Here is a 23,060-nt window from a genome sequence, read left to right as displayed (position 1 = left end):
CTTTGATATAAATGCAGATATTAATCCCAAAATAATTTATTTTACTCCTTCTCACTCTACCCCCACAGCCTTCTCTCCAGCCATGGAAAATCATATCTCTTCCCCCATCAACAGTGGAACTCTGGAGTACAAGTCCGGTCTCCCCCCCATCTCCCCAGGGAGTTATTCCCCCCTCCCTAAGCACTTACTGGGGGAAGAGGATATAAACAGGTTGGATGGTTTTTCCTTTTTACGGTAATTACCTCCTACCAGACAACTAGAACTACAGGTAGAAGCGTTGTCTACCCTGCTCCTCCTGTCTCCTCCTGTCTCCTCCTCATCCCGACTGATTTGTGTTCGTGTTACAATTCAAAAAGCAATCAAAACTCCAAGGGGAGTGATGTTGCAATTTGAAAAGATCACCTGCTATTTTTGTATAATCCCACTAATCCCAAAGTCTGTGTCTCTGTTCAGTGTTTTTCAAAGATGGCCCCTCAAAAAAAAGTTCTGGGTGGATAAAAATGCTCCCTTGATCCCCATCAAGGGTCTGCAACATTATATTCTCATCATATTTAATCAATCACATATTTATGAAATACAGGGTCCACAGAAACAGCTATTTGAAAACCACTGGTCTGCTGCAGTCCAGCATTTATGTTTTGCTGTGTTGTGTTTGCAGCTGAATGTCTTTTTTTATGATTTCTTGTTGTTTGGTGCCGTTGTCACTTACGTCTGCTCCGAGTTTCAACTAACTACAATTCAACATAACAGAGCCATAGTTCTGTAGTGTTTTATTGTTGGTGGCTCAAGCTGTTCTTTAGAAAGGCTTTTGTAATGTTGTAAAAGGGGATCTGCCCCTCTTGCCTGCTACTGTGGGACGGCATCAGAAGTCTTCTTGCTGTTTCATCTGTGTTTTCTTATGGATTTTCACATGACTCAAGCTGAATCATGGCCCATACCCATTGTTGGAACTTGGTGTGTCTGTTTGGAATCTCTCTGGCACATCTGTAAAGATAAGCCACACTCGTTAGGAGCAACACAAGAGGTGGTGCAACAAAAAACAGTTTTCATGAAGCAGTGCAGAAAAGTGAAACTGCACACCGAGCAGTGGTGTGTGTGTGTGTTGTTTGAGTGTGTGTGTGTGTGTGTGTGTGTGTGTGTGTGTGTGAAAATGCTATTAACCAGTGGCATAAGTCAGATATGAGAACTTAAAAACTATGCATTACAGCATTTTTGACAGCAGTAAGAGTGTACAGTCCAACAAAGTTCTAAAGGATCATTAATGTTGGTATTCATATTTTTGCAGAAATATTCAATACAAATAAAAGCTTTGATCTTTTTTATTCTTAGTTAGCAGTGGAAGTGGAAACTAAATCAGGCTCTCGAAGTGCACAATCTCTGAATGCTCCAGCTCTGTTTAATCCCTCTGTCTTTTTAGATTGCCTGCTGTATCTTTCTACCTCTTTCGTCAGCTGCTCCCAGTCCAAACAGCAGAAAGCTTAACATGTCTTCTAGGACAGAATCACAGCCAATCATTAGCAACGCCCCACCTCAGTTACCCTAACACCTAATCCCAAAGCAAGCTGCCATAAGGCTCGGGACAAAATGGGCTAAATAACTGATCCAGTCAGATCTAAGAGTAAAGCTTTTGTTTGTCTGGTCAGCAAATGTTTCCGCAGTTGGATGCTCCTTGTGCGGCTTGTCACATGGAAGGTTTGGTGTGAGTGGCCGTCTCAGCTGGTCTATTTCGTATGTCACAGCATTTGAGGAAGGGCTGTTAGATTAGGCCATTGTTGCGTGCTGTGCTGATATTTATGCTGTGTTGTCATATTGCATTTAGCAAGTATTGCAGCAGAGTGAGAACAAAAGCTCGTTTCAGAGGATAACTGAAGGACCCCTGAGTTGAGTGAAGGATTAGTCGTCCATTCTCTTTGGAGATAAGAGGTTTACTGTTTGCTCTTGCAGAAGGTGCATCACTAATAGCCTCTGAGATTACCGTGCAGTGTAGCACTGTGCACTGTGTTCCACACATACAGTGAGAACACACAGTGTGGATAGTACAAAGCCAAGTGGATCTTCACATTCTGTAATAAGTCGGCGAGAAGGGACAGAGTTTCAGAGAGAGGGAGAGAGAGAGAGAGAGAGAGAGAGAGAGAGAGCTGTAGGAGGACAAGGACAAGACCAGTATTGCAGTGTTGTTGTTATTGTTGTCGTGCTGCAGTATGTAAAGCAGGCCAAACAGTGACGTCATGCCACAATCACCAGTCCATGTGAAACTCTTCATGCTTAAGTGTGTGTGTGTGTGTATAGACCTACACACTGTCTACACAGCCATCTACTCTTAATTGTCTGCAGTAGTACGACTACAAGACTCACATTACAGTCTCACTACACTAACACACACACATGAGTTTCTCAAACACACACATTATGTATAAATGACTCCTGCATGCTCCAGTAAACACACTTGAATCCACGTCGGGTCACAAACAGCAGGGATGCACACACAGAGTTTACTCAATGTTGAGCGAACAATATGAATATGCGATGCATCCTCAGCAGATTAGCTCTGCATCTCCATGCGGGCGTACTGTGTAAGAGCGAACATAATGCACAATATGATGTTCTGTGATGATGTGGTCGATGACAAATCTCTGGCATGCAACATTCACATCACTATTTCAAGGTTGTTTCTTTTTCTGTTTTCAGTTGTCTTGGTTTGTTGTGTGTAACACGCCTCCAAGTGTTTCTTTGATCCGTGTCTTAATGTTTAATAGAAATAAGGGGAATACATTTAAATAGATTGCAGCATTTCATGATAGGAAGGTTTTCAGTGGTTGGTTATCAAAAGTTTACTCTTTCCATCTTATTAGAAATCCTTCGCTAGATGATGGGGAGGGTCTCAGGTTTGATTCCCAGCACTTCCAGTTGAGGTGAGGTATTTACTGTGCTCCGTCGCCTACTGCATGCACTTGCATGTTTGTTACAGCATTTTTTCTTTTTTCTTGCAAGGGATCATTGTAAATTTCTCGTGTTACACAGATTAAACTCACAGCTGATGAATCTGGCTGGTATCTGGCATTTCAGATAATCGGTATTGGCTGATTAACAATCACAAAACTGAAAACAGTCTGCAGGCCTTAAAGTAAAAGTTTTTTTTATATGTTGTGGATGTATTATTCAAAATAATAAGAAGAGTACAGATCTACTTAAGCAAACGGAGACAATGCACATGTTTTATTTTTATTTTTAAATGCTTTACTGCGTTTAGCAGTGTAATACACAAGTGTTAAATAAATGTACCATCAACTTCGGGAATTGAGGCTAATTTGTTACTATTATCAAATTGTGTTTTTTTTATGAGATGCAACATTTAAAAAGAACAAAGTAATATCAGGATCACACATCAGCCATCAGCTGTTGTTCATCAGCTGAATCAGTCGACCATGCACCTGTCATCACAGCGGCTTTTAAGCATGACGTCTTTTCATTTTGTTTTTGCCTGACCAAATGGTTTGTAAATATTCTGAAGTTGCCTTTCTTCTCTCTTTCTTGTTTCTTCTCAGAGATCAACTTTCTCATTTTCAAACATCAATGAATAATGAGTTTTCAAATAGTTATCATGCATGCTTGTAGAAAACAGATTACTCACTGTTCACATTAGAAATTTCAAGTTTGTTCTTAAAAAGTGTCTCCAATAAATCACTGTATCACATAATCTATTTAAAGCAAGACTATATAACATCTGAGAAAGAACACACACACACTTTATTACATTATTATTATATGATATTATATTATTATTAATTAAAGAGTTGACTTTATGAGCAATAAAGCACAGCCCTGCTCAGTCCATCACACTCAGGCCTTTTGTTGCTCTCTGACCATTAAAGAAGGTGGTGACTTGTTCATGTACCAGTGGCTTCTCCACCTCCACCACATCCAATGCTTCTTTATTTATTTTTTATTCCTCCTGTCCTTCGTCATTATGCCTCATTGTCACTTGTGTGTATCCCAGTCGGTTCACCCCCACCTCGGTCTTTGGACACTAACCTCTGCTCTTGTCTCTCACTCCACTGTAGGCATCCTGAGCCAGTTTACAGCACTGTGAACAAACTATGTGACAAAGCTCCCTCCCCCCGACACTATTCCCCAGTGGAGTGCGACAAAAGCCTCCTACACTCCGCCCCCCTCCCAAACTATCACTTAGGCCTGTTCCCTGACTCGGACATCCACAGGTACCACCACCTCTCTGCACTCCGCCACTGTCCCATCCCATCCCACCGTGTAGATGGCATGCCATATTCCCATATTTTCTCATGAATTCGGTTGCTTGCACCCTCCTTCAAGCCCCTGGCAACAACGTCTTTCTGCACTTCTTTCGAGTCTTGAGTTTTTAACATTTTTACTTTCAATCAAAGTTTGGTTTGTAGCACAGACAGAGGAACTCAATGCCAGTCACAAAAGAACTAAAGTGGTGTGTAAGAATTAAGTCATGTTAAGCAGCTGTGCCACACCTCTGGCTGTAGGTCTTAAGTTACATTCACTATCATTACGAAGGGAAGTGATACACGAGAAGGAAATTACAATATGCAGGTAATGGGCTTCTTTGAATGGAGTATAACCATTAGGTGCTTTCCATTCAGGTAATTCAGCTTCTTCCCATAATTCCATGGTATAATCTTCCAGTCCTTTCAATGTGTTTAACAGTAGAGACTTTAATGTGGAGCTGATCTGATGGAAAAGAGCATTAAGTGCCAGCTGCTGTGGAAACAGCACCATTACAGCAATACTGATATTATTGCATGATTGTTACTGTACTTAAGGCAAGATGATTATTAGCACCATTCAGGCCCCAGGAAATTCAAAGGGTTTTACGGAGGTGTTGGATAATTAAAACATTTGATATAAGACATTAAACAATAAAACTGAATTTAATATTAAAGGGGACATAGCATGCCCATTTTACCACAAGTTGATATGGTTCCTTGGGGTCTTAATGAAATGTCTGTAACATACTTTGGTCAAAATACCACAAGGATCATTTCAAACAGCACCCTTTTTACCCTGTATAAAACAGCCCTCCACAGAGTGACCTGTTTTGAGTGCCTGTTCCTTTAAATGCTAATGAGCCACCTCCCCCCTCTCCCCCCATGATTTTAAACAATATAAATTACATATTTTATATGATATAAATTATCAAATATGCATCCCATACTTTGTATTCCCCTTCTGTTGTCCTGGAGTTTTAATTTTCCCAATCACATAATTAAATGTCCCCCTCTGCCCATCCACTACAAGCACACAAGCAGACAGACAGAGAGAGAAAGAGAGGGGTGGGGGGGGCTATGAAGACCATCATTTACCCCCGAACCCCGACATTCAACGGGTACAACAACAAGCGGAGAAAGCAGAATCGCGGGCTGACCTTATATATACAGTCTATGGGGCTGACCAGCGCGGAGAAATGCGCGTCCCGTGTGAACAGCCAGGCGGCTGCGCGCTTGAGAACGGCGCTGCGCTGCCTCGCAGCGGCGCTTCCGCGTCCGGTGTAAACCTGGCGTAACGAGTGGGGGGGCTCTGTGTGTGTGTGCCAGTGTTACAGTAGTGCTGAACACTGCGGAAGTCTTCCACACTGCTGGCTGTGTGGCGTTGTAGGGAGACTTCCAGTGCCTTGTTACGACACAAAACCCAGGAAGCTCATTCGAGTCACTCAAGCATGACGTTTCTGACTTAGAGGAACCATAACAAAACACGCAAGTGTTTTTTTCCCAGAGTTTTTGGGTTGGTAGACATGCCAGATACCCACATTAACCTGTAGAAGCACTAACAAAGTGGAATTTGCATGCTATGTCCCCTTTAAGTAACTGAATAAATAGTTAAAGTGGTTACATATGTCATTTACTGGTATATTGCATCAAAAAATAGATTTTTAAGGCCAGATGTAAATGAGCTGACTGTTTCAGATTCTGAGAACAGTAAAGAAATCTGACCTGAGGGGTCTGCAGGCATCATACCATTCAAACAGATCAGAGATATATCATTATAATATTCCATAAGGGGGATTATATTGATGTTATATATAGATGCCCGTGAATGGACCCTAGAGGAACCCCACATGGATTTTTGGTTAGCTTAGATCTATAATTACCAATTGACTGCGAACATAATATAAATAATAATAAATAAATAACAATTTTGAAACTTTCTTTCTTTTTGTTTTCCATTACAAGTACATTTTGATCACCAAAGAAAAAATGGGGTCTGAATAGTTCTATACAGCAATATTAGTCTCACAATATCAGCCTGAGCCTAAACAGGTTGTAACAAACGATACATGCAGATTCTCACAAACAACCCAAATTAGGAGATACTATTGCTTATTTGTGTTATTTATTTGCCCTGCATCCTGACACAGCAGTAGATCTATAGTCAGTATTGGAACAGCAGTCATACGACTTAAGGTGCTTTTCCTTCAAACTGTCAGTCATACAGCAGATGAGATGCTGTGCTTTCACATCCCGTTTGGTGAATGCAATCCCTTCATCCTCTTACTGTAAAGATGCAAGGAGGAGCTGAGAGGGGGAGAAGCAGAGGCCATTTCAGACAAATGGACTGCACCCTCACTCGTGGTTTGGTCGTGTTGCATGTGGCCTGGTAACAAGTCACCTTGTTTGTTGTATTTGGATGCTTTTACTAACCTCATTCATACAAGCCTAACCTTTAATCTTTTACTACCATCACTAACACTAACCACATACTGTATGATCTCTCTGTGCTTATACATGCATTCATAAAAAAAATAGTTTGAATTAGAATAATTGTCCTGTATTGAGTAATTTTATTAGTTATTAAATGTGTGTGTTAGAGCATGTAGCTGCCTGCCATGTCTGAGCATAATTGTATTGTTCTGCTTGTATAAATGAAACAAAACACTTTTATTGTGAAAGCAATTCCAGCTGATAACCAGATTGTCTTTACCATGGTAACACTGCTACTTCAAAAATGAGCTATAACGCATATTTCCTGTGACTGATCCAATAAAGAGAGAATCACATCTCTGAGATTGTGGGCAACCAAGGGTGCACTGAAGGGTCATGAAATAAGGAGCCTGTATGACAGCTAGAAGACCGAGTCATTCAGCAGCCAAGCTGAGCCCTTGGCAAAGCCTAGCTGAGCTTAAAATGAACTGTGGCATTAAATTAGATGAGCAACAACCTTTTAAACGTCTCAGTGGATAATTGAGCTTTGTAATGCAAGATAAAGCAACCCAATAGAAATAGATATTTTTAGCCTGGGATTATCACAGTTCCACTCTGATACTATTCAGTTGTAAGATTCAACTTTCTGCGATTTCATTAGAATTATTTGTTTCAGTAACAAAATATTTGATGAACTCATTTATTCACACACCTTGCATCGTGCTCATATCTGACTGTATTTGTTTGAGGGGCTGTGTATAGAGCACAGTACGTATTCAGTAGTAGTGATGTAGTAGTGGCAGTTGAAGTGTTCACCTCTTGTGAATGGTTATTCATTATTATGAATAGTAATTTCACTTTTAATCACATGGTAGATGTCACAGTGAATCCTGTGCTGGATGAACAGATACATGTTACATTTTATACCTCTATTACACCTAAATTAGCAGGTAAGTGTTTTTTTAAACACATGCAAACCCACTATAAAAAGCCTATTGACTTCTTTTCCATTACCAGAGCAGTTTGCCTTTCTTTTCTTTTCCTTCATGCGTCATGTTTGACGTCACAAATGCAGCAACAACTGAGGCGCTCAGACAAAAGCCTGATGTTGGTGGGTGTTAGTGGGTTTTTTGACCAGCGTAAAAGGGCTTTTACAAGGAGATCGGTTTGATAGGGATGTAAAATCATAAAGAATAATACTAACAATAATAGGAAAATTCAACAACCACTCCTCTGTCACATGTATCACATTGTAAAAAAAAAACAGTTTATTGCCTTCAAAACAACTATTTACTGTTTGTAATATACAAATAACAAACATTTCTAGCTTGACTTTTTGAACTGATAGATGAAACAACATTGTCAGACACTTGTTGGCTTGTGTTGTGTGACAGTAATTGTGTATTCTCATTCCATGTTGTAGCTAAAGGCCTTGCCTGGGCTTCTTTATTAGGACCAAAGAATCAACTCTTTACTCTTACCTTGCTGCCTCACCACATTTCACCTACACTCCAAACCAGCTTGAATGCAAGGAGGTTTAATATATCAAAACAAATGACCAGTTGGTCATAATAGGAAAATATGTTCATCAGAGTTCTTTATTATATTTATTATTATTTCAAAGCTATGATTGTAATGTCAATTATTTGAGAAATAAATGATCATGAAGGTTACAGCATACCACAATTTGAGAGCTATATTAGGATGTAGGTTCAATGCTAAGATGAGGACTATGGCCTCATCATATGGGCAAAATGGCTCTGCTAGTTAAAACGAAATTATAAAACTACATGAAGAATCTTTTTGGGACTCAGAAGACTATTTCTGACAAACACAGGAGCTCAGACGAATTTTTCAGAAATATCATTCACAAGTTGTACTACTATAGTTAACTTTGTTGTATCTCATCTTTTCCAAACTTATTATTCACATGCAGAATGGTCCATGATTGATCATACATTCACCGTAGATGGTTGATTAAGTGTCTAATGTAAAGCATGCAACTATAAATATAAATGGTATGGAAATGCAACGATAACAGGCACCAAACGCCTGTTTTGCGATGATCGGTTATTCACAGACAATGGGCTAGTAACGATATACACATGGAAAAGATACATTCTCTGCATATGAAGCCTCTACTGCTCTTTGCTTGACTGGTTCCTTCATCCACCAGGAAGACAGGAGCTTTCTGCTGCCTTCTAGTCTTTTCCTTTTATAACATAGACAAAATGTCAGTTCATTCAGTGGAGTGCTGTGTAACCAGAAGATGTTTTAGTCAAGGTTGTAACTAGGATGGTTGAAGGTGATGGGGGGGGGGGGGATTGTGATCAGTTTCTGTGCTCCATTAGAATTGCCTGAATCTGTGTGTTAATGAATGTTTACATTCATTAGATTTCAAAATATCTCCCAGTTTAGCATAAAAATGTTTGGCTTGTTGGAGAAGAGTTGAAACCACCAAGTGTGTGTTAAAGCCAGAAACTCTAAGTGTTGAAGTGATGCTGGATATCAGGGCTTATTTGTTGACAGTGAGAAACTAAATGAGATACTGAAGTAGAGGACAAATTCTTGTTTTGAAAACAGTTTTTAGTCTACAAGGCTCGAGGAAAAGGAGCTCTAGTACGCACTACCATCAATGACTCTGCCTCTTCATGCCTGAAGTTGATGTTCATTTGTGCCTGAAGTTGATGTTCAGTTCATTCACCAATAGATGGCAGTGTGCTGCTAATACATTAATGATCATACTGTGCTTGGTCGCCCTCTGAAACACTTTTAAGTATAAAATAGCAACATCTGAGATCTTCTGATTTCTGTTTGCAAGATACCAGTCCTGTTTGACTCTGAGAAGAATCACTCCTGGCATCATTCAGTAGGTTGCTCTCCTACCACTGTATCTCCATGTACACTGTAGACACCGATTCAGTGCTAAACTACACAGTATTTACATCTGGGGTGCAATGAGTCTGTGGCCCTGAAGTATGTTTATTTTCAAGTCTGTGCCTTGATGCATTATTTGATGTGTGTTATGCATTTATCTGGCATGTGTAAGAGAGAGAAAAACAAAGAGCCTGTGTGTGAGTGTGAGAAAGCAATGAGGTTCCCTCTCCGTCAGAACTGAATTGGGGACAAGTGATCCTAAGTAGAGCACCATCCCCCTGTGGAGCTCCAGCAGTCTTTGAGCTCTGTTTCCTGAGAAAAGCATCACTGAGGCTTCCATCAGCGCACCGTGCGACCGTTGTCCACTCCTCTGTCCTCCACCATCTGAGCTTAAGATGTTGAGACCCACTGACTCCCCCGAGTTGATGTACTATCTGAACTGTTTGTACAGGGATCCCAGGAAGGTCGTGCTCCACAAAGGCTCCACAGGCCTCGGCTTCAATATTGTGGGTGGCGAGGATGGCGAGGGAATCTTTGTGTCCTTCATCCTGGCCGGAGGGCCCGCCGATCTGAGTGGAGAGCTGCGGCGAGGCGACCAGATCTTATCGGTGAGTGCACAACAACCACCTCAGCACAACACACAGGTTCGAAGAAGTGAATAACCTCACATATTACTGTCTGGATTTGGAGAAGCAATGTACGACAGCTCAAATTAATTATAGATTACAGATCTGCTTACCTGGTGATAAATAGTCTTTATATGGAAAGACCCAAAATATAAAATGAATATAAACTAAAGTTTCCGTCACTGCAGGTATAGATCTAATTTCAAAACAGTGGAATCCTGTAACCTGTGTGTTCCCCAGCATATTAACAGAGTGTAATGGTCCTACTGGCCCAGATTCTGTTTCAGGGTCACACACATCAACCTGGTCTTTTATTTTTCTATCCCTGCATTTCTCCAGTATTATGACAGAGGTGTAGTATATCTGTGGTTCGTAATAGTACATACAGTATAACAACAATCCACTGTGGCCTGGGTATCACAGACATATGCTCTTTTGGAACTGAAACAATTTGTTGATTAATCAACTATTTAAAATGTATCTGCAACAACTTGGGTAAGCAATTAATGCTTTAGGTAAATGTGAGGTTTTACTACTTTTGTGTCTTGTATATACACAAAGAGTGTTAATTAAATATGTTTGGGTCTTGGACTGATCAAATTAATGGCCAGGGGTCATCATCTTTAAAGTTATAGGTGAGATATCACTGTATGCAAAACAGACTCAAATATGCAAAGTCAGCAATTGGGCATTCAAAGAGAAAGAAAAAGAAAAACAGTCCTGCAATGTAATTACTGAAACGCAGTTTAGTCATTTTTAAGTTTCCTCAAAGAGCTTTAGAGTCAGCGATATTGTTTAACGTGTTAAATTGTGTCTAGATGTTGTGTTGTGTTAAGGAAATCTTTAATGACCTCCAGTGAAGTCCTCATATAACATGTTTTCTTCTTCGTAAAGGCACATGTAAGATTTTGTACTTCATCTGGGCAGCCTTTCCTTACATGGAATGGCAAAAACTTGATATCACATGATGTGATCAGACTTGCTCACTGTAACGTTCAAAAATGAAGGTGATACCAACCAGATTGACAGACTGGTTTAAGCATATGACAGCACAAATCTTCCGTCTAATATAATTGTGCTCTGATTCAGTCCGTGGAAGATTTTAGCGTAACAGGCCTTATTTTAGCTTCTAAGAATAAATCCTGTGATTAATATGATTTCTCTTTAAAAAGATGCCCCAGTTATAGAAAGAATACTCCTGGTTTTAAGGTGACAGTCTTTTGTTATGAGAGGAAATTGTGAGGTAGGGTTGTTACAATCACTTTGAATGAGTCCAATAAACAAACATGAATAATGCTAAATATCACTCATAACAGTAAAAGCAGCAGCTTTTGCTCCTCCTGCATTGTTTGGTTGGCTGTATTCACGGGTGCTGTGTAACAAGTAACAATAATCAGGGTATGATGATGACTGACTGAGGTAATAAACAGTTTACACTGTGGACAGTAGCACGCAGGAAGTGATCGTTCTCCCTCATCATTGCTAATTGTAATAGCTGGCCTCCCACACTGATGCCACTCAGTTCAACAGATTACTCTTTCTTATACCACTTTAGTGTTGTGCTATTGTAAAGCCCAGAGAAAATCTAATCAGCATGGCACTATCTGGCTGTTCACTTGCATCCAATCAGCACCACGGTCTGCCTTGGTGAAGGCAGCCAGTTAGCATTCCAACAGTGGCCTGGATTTGAAGTCTAACAATAACTTGACCTGTCTCTTCCCACCTATTGAGCACACACTCTTCAGTCTCTTCACACGCTATGTCCCTATTCTGTGGCTCTTTGAATTTACACTTGGGCTCGTTAGTCTGTTGCCAGTGTTCAGTTGCCCTTACACACAAAACAACACAGAGGCGTGTAATGGTGAATGGTGAATTGACTGTATTCATATACCTCTTTTCCAGTCTTATCGACTACTCAAAGTACTTCACAGTACAAGTCACTTCCACCCATTTACACACACATCCATACAGCACTTCTATATGCCATGCCTTTTCTTTTTTACACCATCACTGCCAGCACAGCGGTCAGAAGCAATTAGGGCTTCAGTATCCTGCCTCGGGACAGAATGTAGGAGTCAGGGATTGAACCACCGACCTTCTGGTTAGTGGATGACCCTCTCTGATTTCCCTCTTTTGGAATATAGATCTGGTTTGTACAGGAACTCAATAATGTGACGTAGGGGAACACTATGTTACTGTAATGTGAGATGCAGAGAAAAACACATGTAATCAGTGTCTTTAAACATGAGAATCCAATTCACCAATAATATCATCATCATTGTGTGACTGAAGTGTTTGTGTTTAGTTGCATCCATTCATAAACACACAGAAAGATGCATTATGATTCTCATCATAATATCAGTACAATGTCATACTGAAATGGATAAATAGGTCCAAAATACAATTCACCATTAAACCAGTCAAACGTCAGGACATATTGTCACAACCTTCCTTCTTGTTCCTGAGTTGTGGTGTTAAATAATGGCCAGAAACATCATTTGCAGAATTATATGATGTCGCACCAAAGCTGACCTTTGACCTTTTGGATATATAAATGTCGTCATTTCTTATTACACTTTTGTCTAAAAGATTTGATTTCCTAGAGTCTAATTGGATGTCTGTGAGATGAAATGCAAATTTGCTTCCAGGTGATCTGTTCCTTTGACCACCAAAATCTAATATTGTATCTTTGAGGCCAAGTGAACATTTTTGCCAAATCAGAAGAAATACCCTCAAAGTGTTCCTGAGATATTGTGTTCATGAGAATGAGCTCATTGATAATGGACAGATGGACAGACAATGTGAAACGTTAATGCCTCTGGTGACAGCTGTTACTGGCCTGGAGGCACAAAGAATAAAATAAAATGAATTGCATATGTTGTTCAGTTTAAAGAATACAATGTACTTGTTCTGGTGTGATGTGCTGTTCATTGTACTTTAAAAGAGAATAAAAGAGAAATTCCATAACAATAATCCTGTGAATTTTCTACCTTGTTAAAACAGGTAAATGGCATTGACCTACGAGGGGCCACACATGAACAAGCAGCAGCGGCACTGAAAGGAGCTGGACAGGTGGTCACCATCTTTGCCCAGTACAGACCAGAGGGTGAGTCAGGACAAACAAATGACTGTACTAGCTGTAGCCCTGTGGTTTAAATGTCCTGTTTAACAGTAAAGGAATACACAGGGCAATAGTGACACTGGTGTTCTTCACCCTCCACACTATTATTTATTTATTATCTGAACAAGTGATGTGTCAATACTACCAAGCTCTTTCAAGAATGTAGGTTCTGTTCAACATTCACAGTAAAAGCAGCCCACAGGATTGTCTCTCCACATATAGTGAAGACTTTCAGAAGAAGACAAGAAAAAAACTAGAATTACCACTATATGCCTAAGCCACAGTGCAGTTTCTGTCTACACATTTCTTTTCTAGATTCATATAAGGTCACTGTGACCTTTAAATTTGAAGAAATGCCCTCATGGCCGTCTTGAGATATTACATTCAAGAGGCCAAAACATGTTTTGTGAGGCCACTGTGATCTTGGCTGTTGACCTTTGACCACCAAACTCTAATCGGTGAATATTTGAGTCCAAGATACAACTGATTAAAATTTGAAGACATTCCCATAATGTTTTCCTTACATATCTTATTCACAAGACAAACATGTATTTTGAGAGGTCACAGTGACCTTGACCACCAAATTCTAATCAGGTCATCCATAGGTGAATTATGCCAGATTATAATTTAATGTAATTAAATTACCTTTGGTCATTCCTGACATATCACATTCACAACAACTTTGGCTTCCAAATTCAAATCAGTTAATCCTTGGTTCCAAGTGAATGTTTGTGCCAAATGTGAAGAACCTCCCTCAAGGAGTTCCGGAGATATCACATTGACATGGAAATAATTGTGCTGTGGGTGGCCACAGTGACATTTGACCACCAAAATCTGTGCTGTCGCAAATTTGAAGAACCTCCCTCAAGGCCTTCTTGAGATACAGCGTTCACTAGTATGGGATGGACGGATGGAAGAACAACCCAAAACCAGCAGCGTAAAAATGCCAGAGGCATAAAAATGTAGTTTTCATAAAATACTAAATGGTTTGTTCCAATTTGTTGGAAATGGCTGATACAAATTTTCAATAATATGCTGCGTACATACTGTACCCTCCGTGTTCTTTTCACCTCACATGAGGGCAGGGATTTGACTCCAATGGACTCTTACAAAGTTCTCTTTCAGATGAGATTTGAATTAAAGGTATAGTTTGGATTATCTGAAATTGGGTTGTATTTGGTCCTTATCTGTAGTTTGTTTATTTTCTGCCGTAGATTTATGAGGTCATGCTCCCAGTTTGGTACATCTGTGGACTTAGCCAGCAGCAAAAAATGCCTTTTAGCCACTTCAAAAAATGCCACCAAAAAAAAGGAAAATCAGTTTAAGTGTGTACACTATCATTTGAATACTCTTCACCACTTCATCTGCCCTCTTCTTTGGCACTGCATTTTTAACTATGGTTCTTCTATATTCCTATACATGAGTGCATTCACTGCCCACTGAATTATGTAGCAGCTGCAGATCAGCAGTTTGCACCAGACAGAGCTGAACTTCACTTGTGTTAAGATTTTAAAGATGGTGCGAGTTGGTGTTTTTCTTGGCTGATAAAGAGGTCACTTGGTCACCAACTTCTGTTGAGTTGTGTCTATTTGCAATGACAGTCCTTATGTAATGTTGTTTGCAGTCCTCACTTTTCTGATGAGGATTATTTAAAACCATGATTAAAAGAACGATCTACACTTGCTGAAGGGCAAATAAATTCCCTACAATTTTATAAGCATGTTCTTTATGTCCAAAATTGGGACATTATATCCCATCACAGAATATATATCATCAGTCAGTTGACCACACATATGTGGAAATGAGATTCATCCCTCATATCGTCACTGCACGGTGAAATGTGGGTCATTTATGTATTGAGGTTGCTGTTAGATCAGTCCACCAGTGGCTTTAGATTTTTGGATTCCAGCTTAGTTGGCTAAATAAACAGCTAAAATATAGCTAAGTTCTCTATGTTGATAAGACTATTGCCTTTAAATGTTTGGTTTACAAACATCTGGTCTGGGAAGTTTTTTTTCCCAATTTAGCTTCAGAAATTTGAAGGTCTGCCAGATATAATGTGAGGCACTGGTATTCTTCCATTCAGAAAGATCCTGAACAAGTCCCACTCATAGCAGCAGTAGCTCTCTGGGTCCTTGGGCGTTGATCACAGTTCACACATCTGCACCCCAGGTGGCTTGGGCTCGTTCTTGTGCCCACACTGAACTCCATCTCATCATCACTGTCAAAACCACTCAATTTATTTTCTTTTGTCTTCTTTTCCTCAAATCACTGGAACTGTGACCTAAATAGCTTATCTGAAGCTTACTATGGTGCATAGAGTAGGTGCACTTATGTGTAGGAATACGTAAGTACATTGGTCGAAAGAATGTAGTGCCAAAGGAAAGTGCTGTTTGATGGTATTGCTGCTGGCCCCATCCACAGCAGTACTCAGTACTACGTACGCCCGCCTCCATCTCCTAACTGGGACCACGCCAACTCAAATCTACTGCAGGTAATAAACTGACTATGGATGAGTACCTCATATGACCCCACTTCAAATAATCCAAACTATCCCCTTAAGTGTCAAGGTGACACTTCATTTTTGTCTGATTCTACCTTTAAAATAAAAGCACCAGGAGCCTCAGTTAAAGCATCCATCAGCAGACATCATGAATTACTATTCTCTAAAATAGATATAGAAACCTGTTTGTCCAAGCTGGCCTCTGGGCGTTTCCACAATTTGTTGAATGGATGATAATGGGAAGCAGTTTGAATTGAGCGGATTATACGTCACAGCTTAATCACACCAAATTTGTTTTCCTACTTCATTGTCTTTAAATGGTGCCGTTGCCAGAGATCACATGTTGTGTTTTCTGGTACTTTCTACTCTACAAGTAATTACGGTTTCTTTACTGATACATTTTCTTAAAACAGTAGTAATTATATTGTCTGATTGAAAAAAACAGCATCCTGTTTGTATAAATATATTGTTTTTGTGGTTTCTTTGCCCTGTAAAATTAGCATGTCATTTGAAATAGTCCATGCCAGACATGGTCATGCCAAGTCAGATCTACCACAGACTGCCTGCAAACCTTCTGTGAGTTAACATGCAATGGATCAGACAGCTCTGAGTGGTGGCATGCCTACTCTGATTAGGGTCAACAACAGCGGTGTCTACTCTAGGGCTGCAAACGCAGTGACTCTTGGTTGAAGACCTCTCAATGTCTCTGAGGTGACAAACTCACAAACTGTCCAAACCTTGTTATACTGAGATCAGTGGTGTCCAAATCAAGGTTGTTTTCTCTTCGATTCAAGCAGTTCATACTGCTCATAAGTATTTCCAGATTTATGTTGAGAACCTTCGTCAGACTTCAGCCAAAATGAATGGCATCACATTCAGTCTGTAAACAAGAGTATTTTTAATTCAGGGATGATTTTGAAATCCCAAATCTCCCTTCTGAGGTGACATCTTACAAATGGCTAACTTGGCTCTGAACTCCTCTGGGACTAACAAGTGCTTTTTCTTCTTACTCATCAGAACTTGCTCTTTGCTCACCACGACGGGCCCATGCTCCTGCTCCAGGTCTGTGCCACTGGCACCTGTTGCTGCTCTGAGCTTAAGCCTTATTCACCAGGGCTCGGCTAAGTGAGAGTCACTGAGTGAATGTGATCACAGACAGCCTGTTCACTCCCACCAAAGCACACCTGATCCTGTCCCCACCCGTTTGACTCTCACTCCCCCACAGTGTTTCAACCCTTTACCCTTTGTTCCTGTGCTCCCAGGTTGTGACCTTCCAAACTCTGTCCCCCATCTTCCCCTGTGAAAGTGTGTTTTTTATAATGTGCTGTGTTTTGAGGAGGTTATTACCACACAGTACTCTTCTGTTGCAGCTCAGTTTAAATGCAAACTGCCCACCAGTAATCCTATTCATTCTTGTGAATATCTCACAAAAAAATAAAGCAAAACTACATTGCATGAATGCCTGGATACCACCTGGGTTAAATATATTCTTTTCTGAAACGTAAGTGATGGCTGCTGCAAGGAAATCTAAAAAGCAAAGATTCCATAAGACCTTTGCCTTCAGAAACAGGAAAGAGCAGACAGAGAGTGCTGGGTGCCATGATGCTGTATCACACTCAGTCCTTCAGAACCTTGAAATGCTTTTAGATTAAGGAAGAATGTATTCTTCTTTAGTAGTTGGCAGCAGAAGTTGGACAGTTCTGTAGATACAGGCCGGATGAGCGAAAGCAGGGATGAGGAACCTTTTTCCTCTCAAGGGTCAATTCAATTTTTATAATATCCTTCGAAGTCCATACTAAATTATTGAACACATATTTCACACTAACCTCTCTAATGCAATCGCTGGAACTGCTTCTCCTTGTTGAGGCATCTGATGTCAAATGGTAGCGGTGATGTAAACTTAATTTCATGTCTCTTCAGAATGGGATCCTCAGATGGTTTAAACAGCTTGAGCAGAGAGAGCTTGTTGTACCTACTGTAGCTTTGCAGCTAAATGACGCGCTAACGCACAACAGAATATGTTTCATCTTCTGTTGTTTCATTACACGCCAAAAAGAAAGATCCTCTGTCAGTGTTTTATAATCTATAATAATATAATATCCTGTCAGTAACCTGCTCTGCTCCACTCAGTGAGACAATTTTCACATAGTCTGATGGTGGCAAGTCTGTGGCTCTTAATGGTTCTGAATGAGCTTTTAGTGTGGAGTTAGGAAAAGTGGCTTCAGAAAAACTAAAATTGAAGAACACCTACAATAGCCAGTGGCCATTTTTACAACCAAAGCCAAGAACATCCTCTCTAATCACTAGCTAAGAACCAACAACATGTTTATGATATAACTGTCTATACATTGTTAGACATAAGTAAAAGGGAGAAGGGTTTTCAAGTAAATGGGGTTTAAAAACAGTTATCCTGTTTGTGCATCCGTTTACACTTGTCTCCGCCCCTGAGCTGCTATAAGCAATGACAGGAGGGAGAGGGAGAGAGGTGTTTCCCTTTCACTACCTAGTGCTGCACTCGGCTCAGTCACAGAAATGGACTGTGTGTAGAGAACAGAGAGAAGGAACACAAGGGGAACACAGTGTAAGGAAGAGACCACAGCCATAGAAGATTTACCATCAAAGTAAACATGCAGACAGGTATGTGAAAGGTGTTTTAGATTAAGACTGGCAGAGAAAAAATAATTTAAGTTTCTGAAATAGATTGTGATTTTGCATTTTGTTGCTGGTAAATATCTGAATAAGTGATGTTTTAAGTTCCTTATTTGATATGCTCAGCCCTTTCATGTCTTTGGTAGCCTAACTCTTATGATTAAAGGCACATAAGCATCTGAGAAGACATGTGAGAGTTTCCAGCTAGTGTGGCAGCTTGTAGGCTTCTAACTGTAAAACATGGTTTCTTGCAAAACAATACTGAAAATACAGTAAAATTAGAACATATTTTGGTGATTTGAGCTAAATTTCTTTCGTGATATATTTTCCTTTTCTTTTCATGCCCTGATATCTAGACAGGTTGTGCAGTCAGTAGTTGGCTGTGTCAATTCAACTCTGTTTACTGGACAATCTGTAAGTGACAGATAAGCTTGCCATGCCTCAAGACATCAGTTTGTTTTATCATCACAGTAACTGTGCTGTCAGGGAGAGCATACTTGTCACCAGAGTGACAGCTTTTCATCCTGTTACTCTGCTCGGAGCGATTCAGTCCATGGCATCAGATGCCACTGACTGCATGGTGGTTCATTCAAAGTGCATTGTTGTAAACAAAAGAAACAACGTGTTTGTGTATTATTAGTATAAACGTGGCAGCACAGAGAGCTGCTTCAGTCTCAAATATATCCCCTCTACATGATTCTATTCGTGTGTCAGGGTGGTAATAATTATGGTGGCATAATTATTCACCCCCATTGGACTTTTTCCCATTTTGTACTGTTACAAACTGGAATTCAAATAGACTTTTTCCCATTTGATCAACACAACATGCATAGTACTTTGAAGGTGCAAAATACCTTTTATTGTGACACAAACAATAATGAGAACAAAAAAGTTGTCATCTGTTGGATGCATAAGTATTCACCCCCCCTGAGTCAATACTTGGTAGAACCCCCTTTTGCTGCAATTACAGCTGCAAGTATTTTGGGGTATGTCTCTACCAGCTTTGCACATCTAGAGATGGAAAGGTTTGTCCATTCTTCTTGGCAAAAAAGATGAAGCTCAGTCAGATTGGATGGAGACCGTCTGTGTACAGCAATTTTCAAGTCTTGCCATAGATTCTCAATTGGATTTAGGTCTGGGCTTTGACTGGGCCATTTTAAGACATTAACATGCTTTGATCTAAACCATTTCATTGTAGCTCTGGCTGCATGTTTAGGGTCATTGTCCTGCTGGAAGATGAACCTCCGCCCCAGTCTCAAGTCTTTTGCAGACTGCATCAGATTCTCTTCAAGTATTGCCCTGTATTTAGCTCCACCCATCTTTCCCTCAATTCTGACCAGTTTCCCTGTACCTGCTGAAGAGAAGCACCCCCACAGCATGATGCTACCACCACCATGTTTCACTGTTGGGATGGTGTGCTCAGGGTGATGGGCAGTGTTGGGTTTCTGCCACACATAGCATTTTGCATTGAGGCCAAGCACCTTCTTCCACATGTTTGCTGTGTCTCCCACATGGCTTCTGGCAAACTCCAAACGGGATTTCTTATGGTTCACTTTCAACAACGGCTTTCTTCTTGCCACTCTTCCATAAAGGCCAGATTTGTGGAGTAGACGACTAATAGTTGTCCTGTGGACAGATTCTCCCACCTCAGCTGTGGATCTCTGCAACTCCTCCAGAGTAACCATGGGCCTCTTGGTTGCTCCTCTGATTAATGTTCTCCTTGTCCGGCTTGTCAGTTTGGGTGGACGGCCTTGTCTTGGTAGGTTTGCGGTTGTGCCATATTCTTTCCATTTTCTGATGATGGATTTTATGGTGCTCAGTGAGATGTTCAAAGCTTGGGATATTTTTTTATAACCTAACCCTGCTTCATACTTCTCCACAACTTTATCCCTGACCTGTTTGGTGAGCTCCTTGGTCTTCATGATGCTGTTTGTTCAGTAATGATCTCTAACAAACGCTGAGGCCTTCACAGAACAGGTGTATTTATACTGAGATTGAATTGTAGACAGGTTTACTATTTACTTATTATGTGACTTGCAAATGTGACTTGTGAAGGCAATTGGTCGCACCAGATCTTTGTTAGGGGTTTCACAGTAAAGGGGGTGAATACATATGCACTCAACACTTTTCAGATTTTTATTTGTAAATAATTTTGAAATCCATGTAATATTTCCCCCCACTTCCAAATGATGCACTATTTTGTGTTGGTCCATTACATAAAATCACAATGAAATAAATTTTAATCTGTGGTTATACCATGACAAAATGTAGAAAAGTCCAAGGGGGGTGAATACTTATACAAGGCACTGTACCTATATGGACTTGGATAAGTCAAATCTGCCTACAGTACACTGTGTGGAGTTTACAGTGAAAATGATGTACAGTAGCATATTTTAAGTGCAAATCTTCCTTGAGTGCACCTCCTTTGTTTCTTTCTGCAGGGAGAATAATCATGAATTTATATAAGTTCTTCTTCATGTAACAGGAGACACACTCAGCTTTAGTAGCATCACTAGGTCGACCCCCTCTTCTTGAATGTAGACCTGACTGTCACTCTTGATCCATTCTAATCTTGTTTTACAGAATATGGGCGTTTTGAGGCCAAAATCCATGACCTGCGGGAACAGATGATGAACCACAGCATGAGCTCTGGGTCAGGATCCCTGCGAACCAATCAAAAGAGATCGCTCTATGTGAGGTTGGTCTGTCCTGGATTTTACCCTCATTTTTGGATGTTCAAGATGAATTCGGACAATTTAGAAAATAAAAAGGCACCCACTTCATGCCTCCAATTTCCTCCATGTGATGTCATCTCTGATTTACTTCAACACCATGATAAAATGATCAGAATACTGTATTTTACTTTTCATTTTCATGCAAATGACCGAGAAGAAGATTAAAAGAATGCTACTCAGGATGTTTATTTGTGTAACATGAAGTGTTTGCTGAATGTCAAGAGTGACACACATACATATGCAGGTAAACCTTGGTTTAAGATAAGTGCCTTAAATATTTCCTATTATAACTGCTATAGAGCAACAGTCACTATTCTCTGACCTGGTAAGCTTTGTCCAGATTCCTTTAACTAAATGAGACAAGAACTGACAAGGAGGAGCAATGGTGAAACTAACAGGAATCCAGTGCATTTGCTTTAATAATGCTGATGGCCCTGATACTGTATCTCCCCCTGAATAGAGCCCTGTTTGACTATGAGAGGTCAAAGGACAGCGGCCTTCCCAGCCAGGGGCTCAGCTTCAGGTATGGGGACATCCTCCACGTCATCAATGCCTCAGATGACGAGTGGTGGCAGGCACGCCGCGTCACCCCGCATGGGGACAGTGAGGAAATGGGTGTCATCCCCAGCAAGAGACGGTGAGCAGCAGATAAAAATGTTTCTGGCTGAGGGGATTCAAAAAGCCTGTTGATGATTTGTAAGAATAATAATGATCCTTTATTTCTAATTGAGGAATAAAATTAGGAAAAAGGGGTCTCTGTGATTGAGAAGGAAAAACGTGATGAAACCCAGACATCAGCTTTTTGATGTTCCTCTATGAAGGTTTTATTTTAGGAAGAGAAAGACTGTCATTACGAGCGGCCTTAGTGTCCCTACACCCAGTGAGGAAAAAAAGGAAAAATATGACCTTCCACAAGGGTAGAGCACAGGGAAGGAATAGTCTAATTCAATGAAACCTTCACATACTTGCAGGCACACATTAGACAAGTTATTAGTATTTCTCTAGATACTCTGTAGTCATCAGTGATGTTTGAGAAGAGCAGAAATTTAGAGTACAAGTGTTGGGGACTTGTTCTCCTCAGAGTGTATTGTGAGTAGGAGCAGTTTCATCCCATCTCTGTGGTAAACAACTGACAAAGCTCTTTGCTCTGCAGGGTGGAGAGGAAGGAGCGGGCGCGTCTAAAGACTGTGAAATTCAATGCCAAGCCAGGGTCATTTGATTCCAAAGGGGTAAGTGCCTTTATGAGATCTGCCGAGTGGCAATTTATATTACCACATTAATTTGATGATTCATGGTGCAGCTCATATGTAACAGTGAGCTTCCTGTGCAAAAGAAAATGTTCTTTCTTCAAGTCTTTAGACCGAGTGTATGGCTTCCTGTATAACCACATTTTCACCATTAGATGTTTGTTCTTTAGCTCTAATGTTCTAACTGCAGTTCGATATTCACAACTTACTCTGAAAAGGGAGAGATTTCATTGATTCAACGGAGAACATCAGCCAGTTTCATCATGTGTCCATATAGAGCACATCCATCAAAGACATCACACAACCGTGAGACACAGTAGCACATTTCTACAAGCCATGTAATGACAGGAAGTAGCCAGTTTCCTCTTTCTAGTGTTCATTTACAAAGATAAAAATGAGGGTAAAACAATTTCTTAGACCTCCTTTTGGACAATCATTGATTTTAAATTTCCAGAGGTCAAACTTTTTGTACCAGGTTTTAACCATGTTTCACTTTACACTCAGGTTTTTTGTTCATTGAGTTGTGTTAAAGTGCAAGTATATGTATAAGTAATGTACTCTTTCCATCACATCTACTGCACAAACTGGATTTTTAATTAACATAAGTAAGCGATGGGCTCTG

The 23,060-nt window shown here is 40.3% G+C and overlaps 1 protein-coding gene across 27 annotated transcripts in view; it reads left to right on the top strand.

Annotated features, from left to right (window-relative positions):
• Positions 1 to 23,060, top strand: part of dlg2 (discs, large homolog 2 (Drosophila)) — a 188,388-nt gene that overhangs the window by 154,912 nt on the left and 10,416 nt on the right. For 18 of the 27 annotated variants that reach the window (XM_034605663.1, XM_034605673.1, XM_034605672.1 and 15 more), the window contains 8 exons: positions 69 to 234; positions 2,853 to 2,912; positions 4,062 to 4,217; positions 10,009 to 10,165; positions 13,187 to 13,289; positions 21,040 to 21,154; positions 21,652 to 21,828; positions 22,345 to 22,420. In XM_034605663.1, coding sequence (XP_034461554.1) covers positions 69 to 234; positions 2,853 to 2,912; positions 4,062 to 4,217; positions 10,009 to 10,165; positions 13,187 to 13,289; positions 21,040 to 21,154; positions 21,652 to 21,828; positions 22,345 to 22,420 — 1,010 coding nt within the window. Of the gene's footprint in view, positions 1 to 68; positions 235 to 2,852; positions 2,913 to 4,061; positions 4,218 to 10,008; positions 10,166 to 13,186; positions 13,290 to 17,958; positions 18,445 to 21,039; positions 21,155 to 21,651; positions 21,829 to 22,344; positions 22,421 to 23,060 lie in introns of those variants that run through there. The other 9 variants (XM_034605680.1, XM_034605677.1, XM_034605681.1 and 6 more) reach the window with 7 other exon arrangements.

The sequence above is a fragment of the Hippoglossus hippoglossus genome, chromosome 14 (genome assembly GCF_009819705.1).
Source record: "Hippoglossus hippoglossus isolate fHipHip1 chromosome 14, fHipHip1.pri, whole genome shotgun sequence".
In the NCBI taxonomy this organism is placed as follows: Eukaryota; Metazoa; Chordata; class Actinopteri; order Pleuronectiformes; family Pleuronectidae; genus Hippoglossus; species Hippoglossus hippoglossus.
The sequence above is the reverse complement of the archived record's forward strand: the minus strand, read 5'-3'. Positions and strand labels throughout refer to the sequence as shown.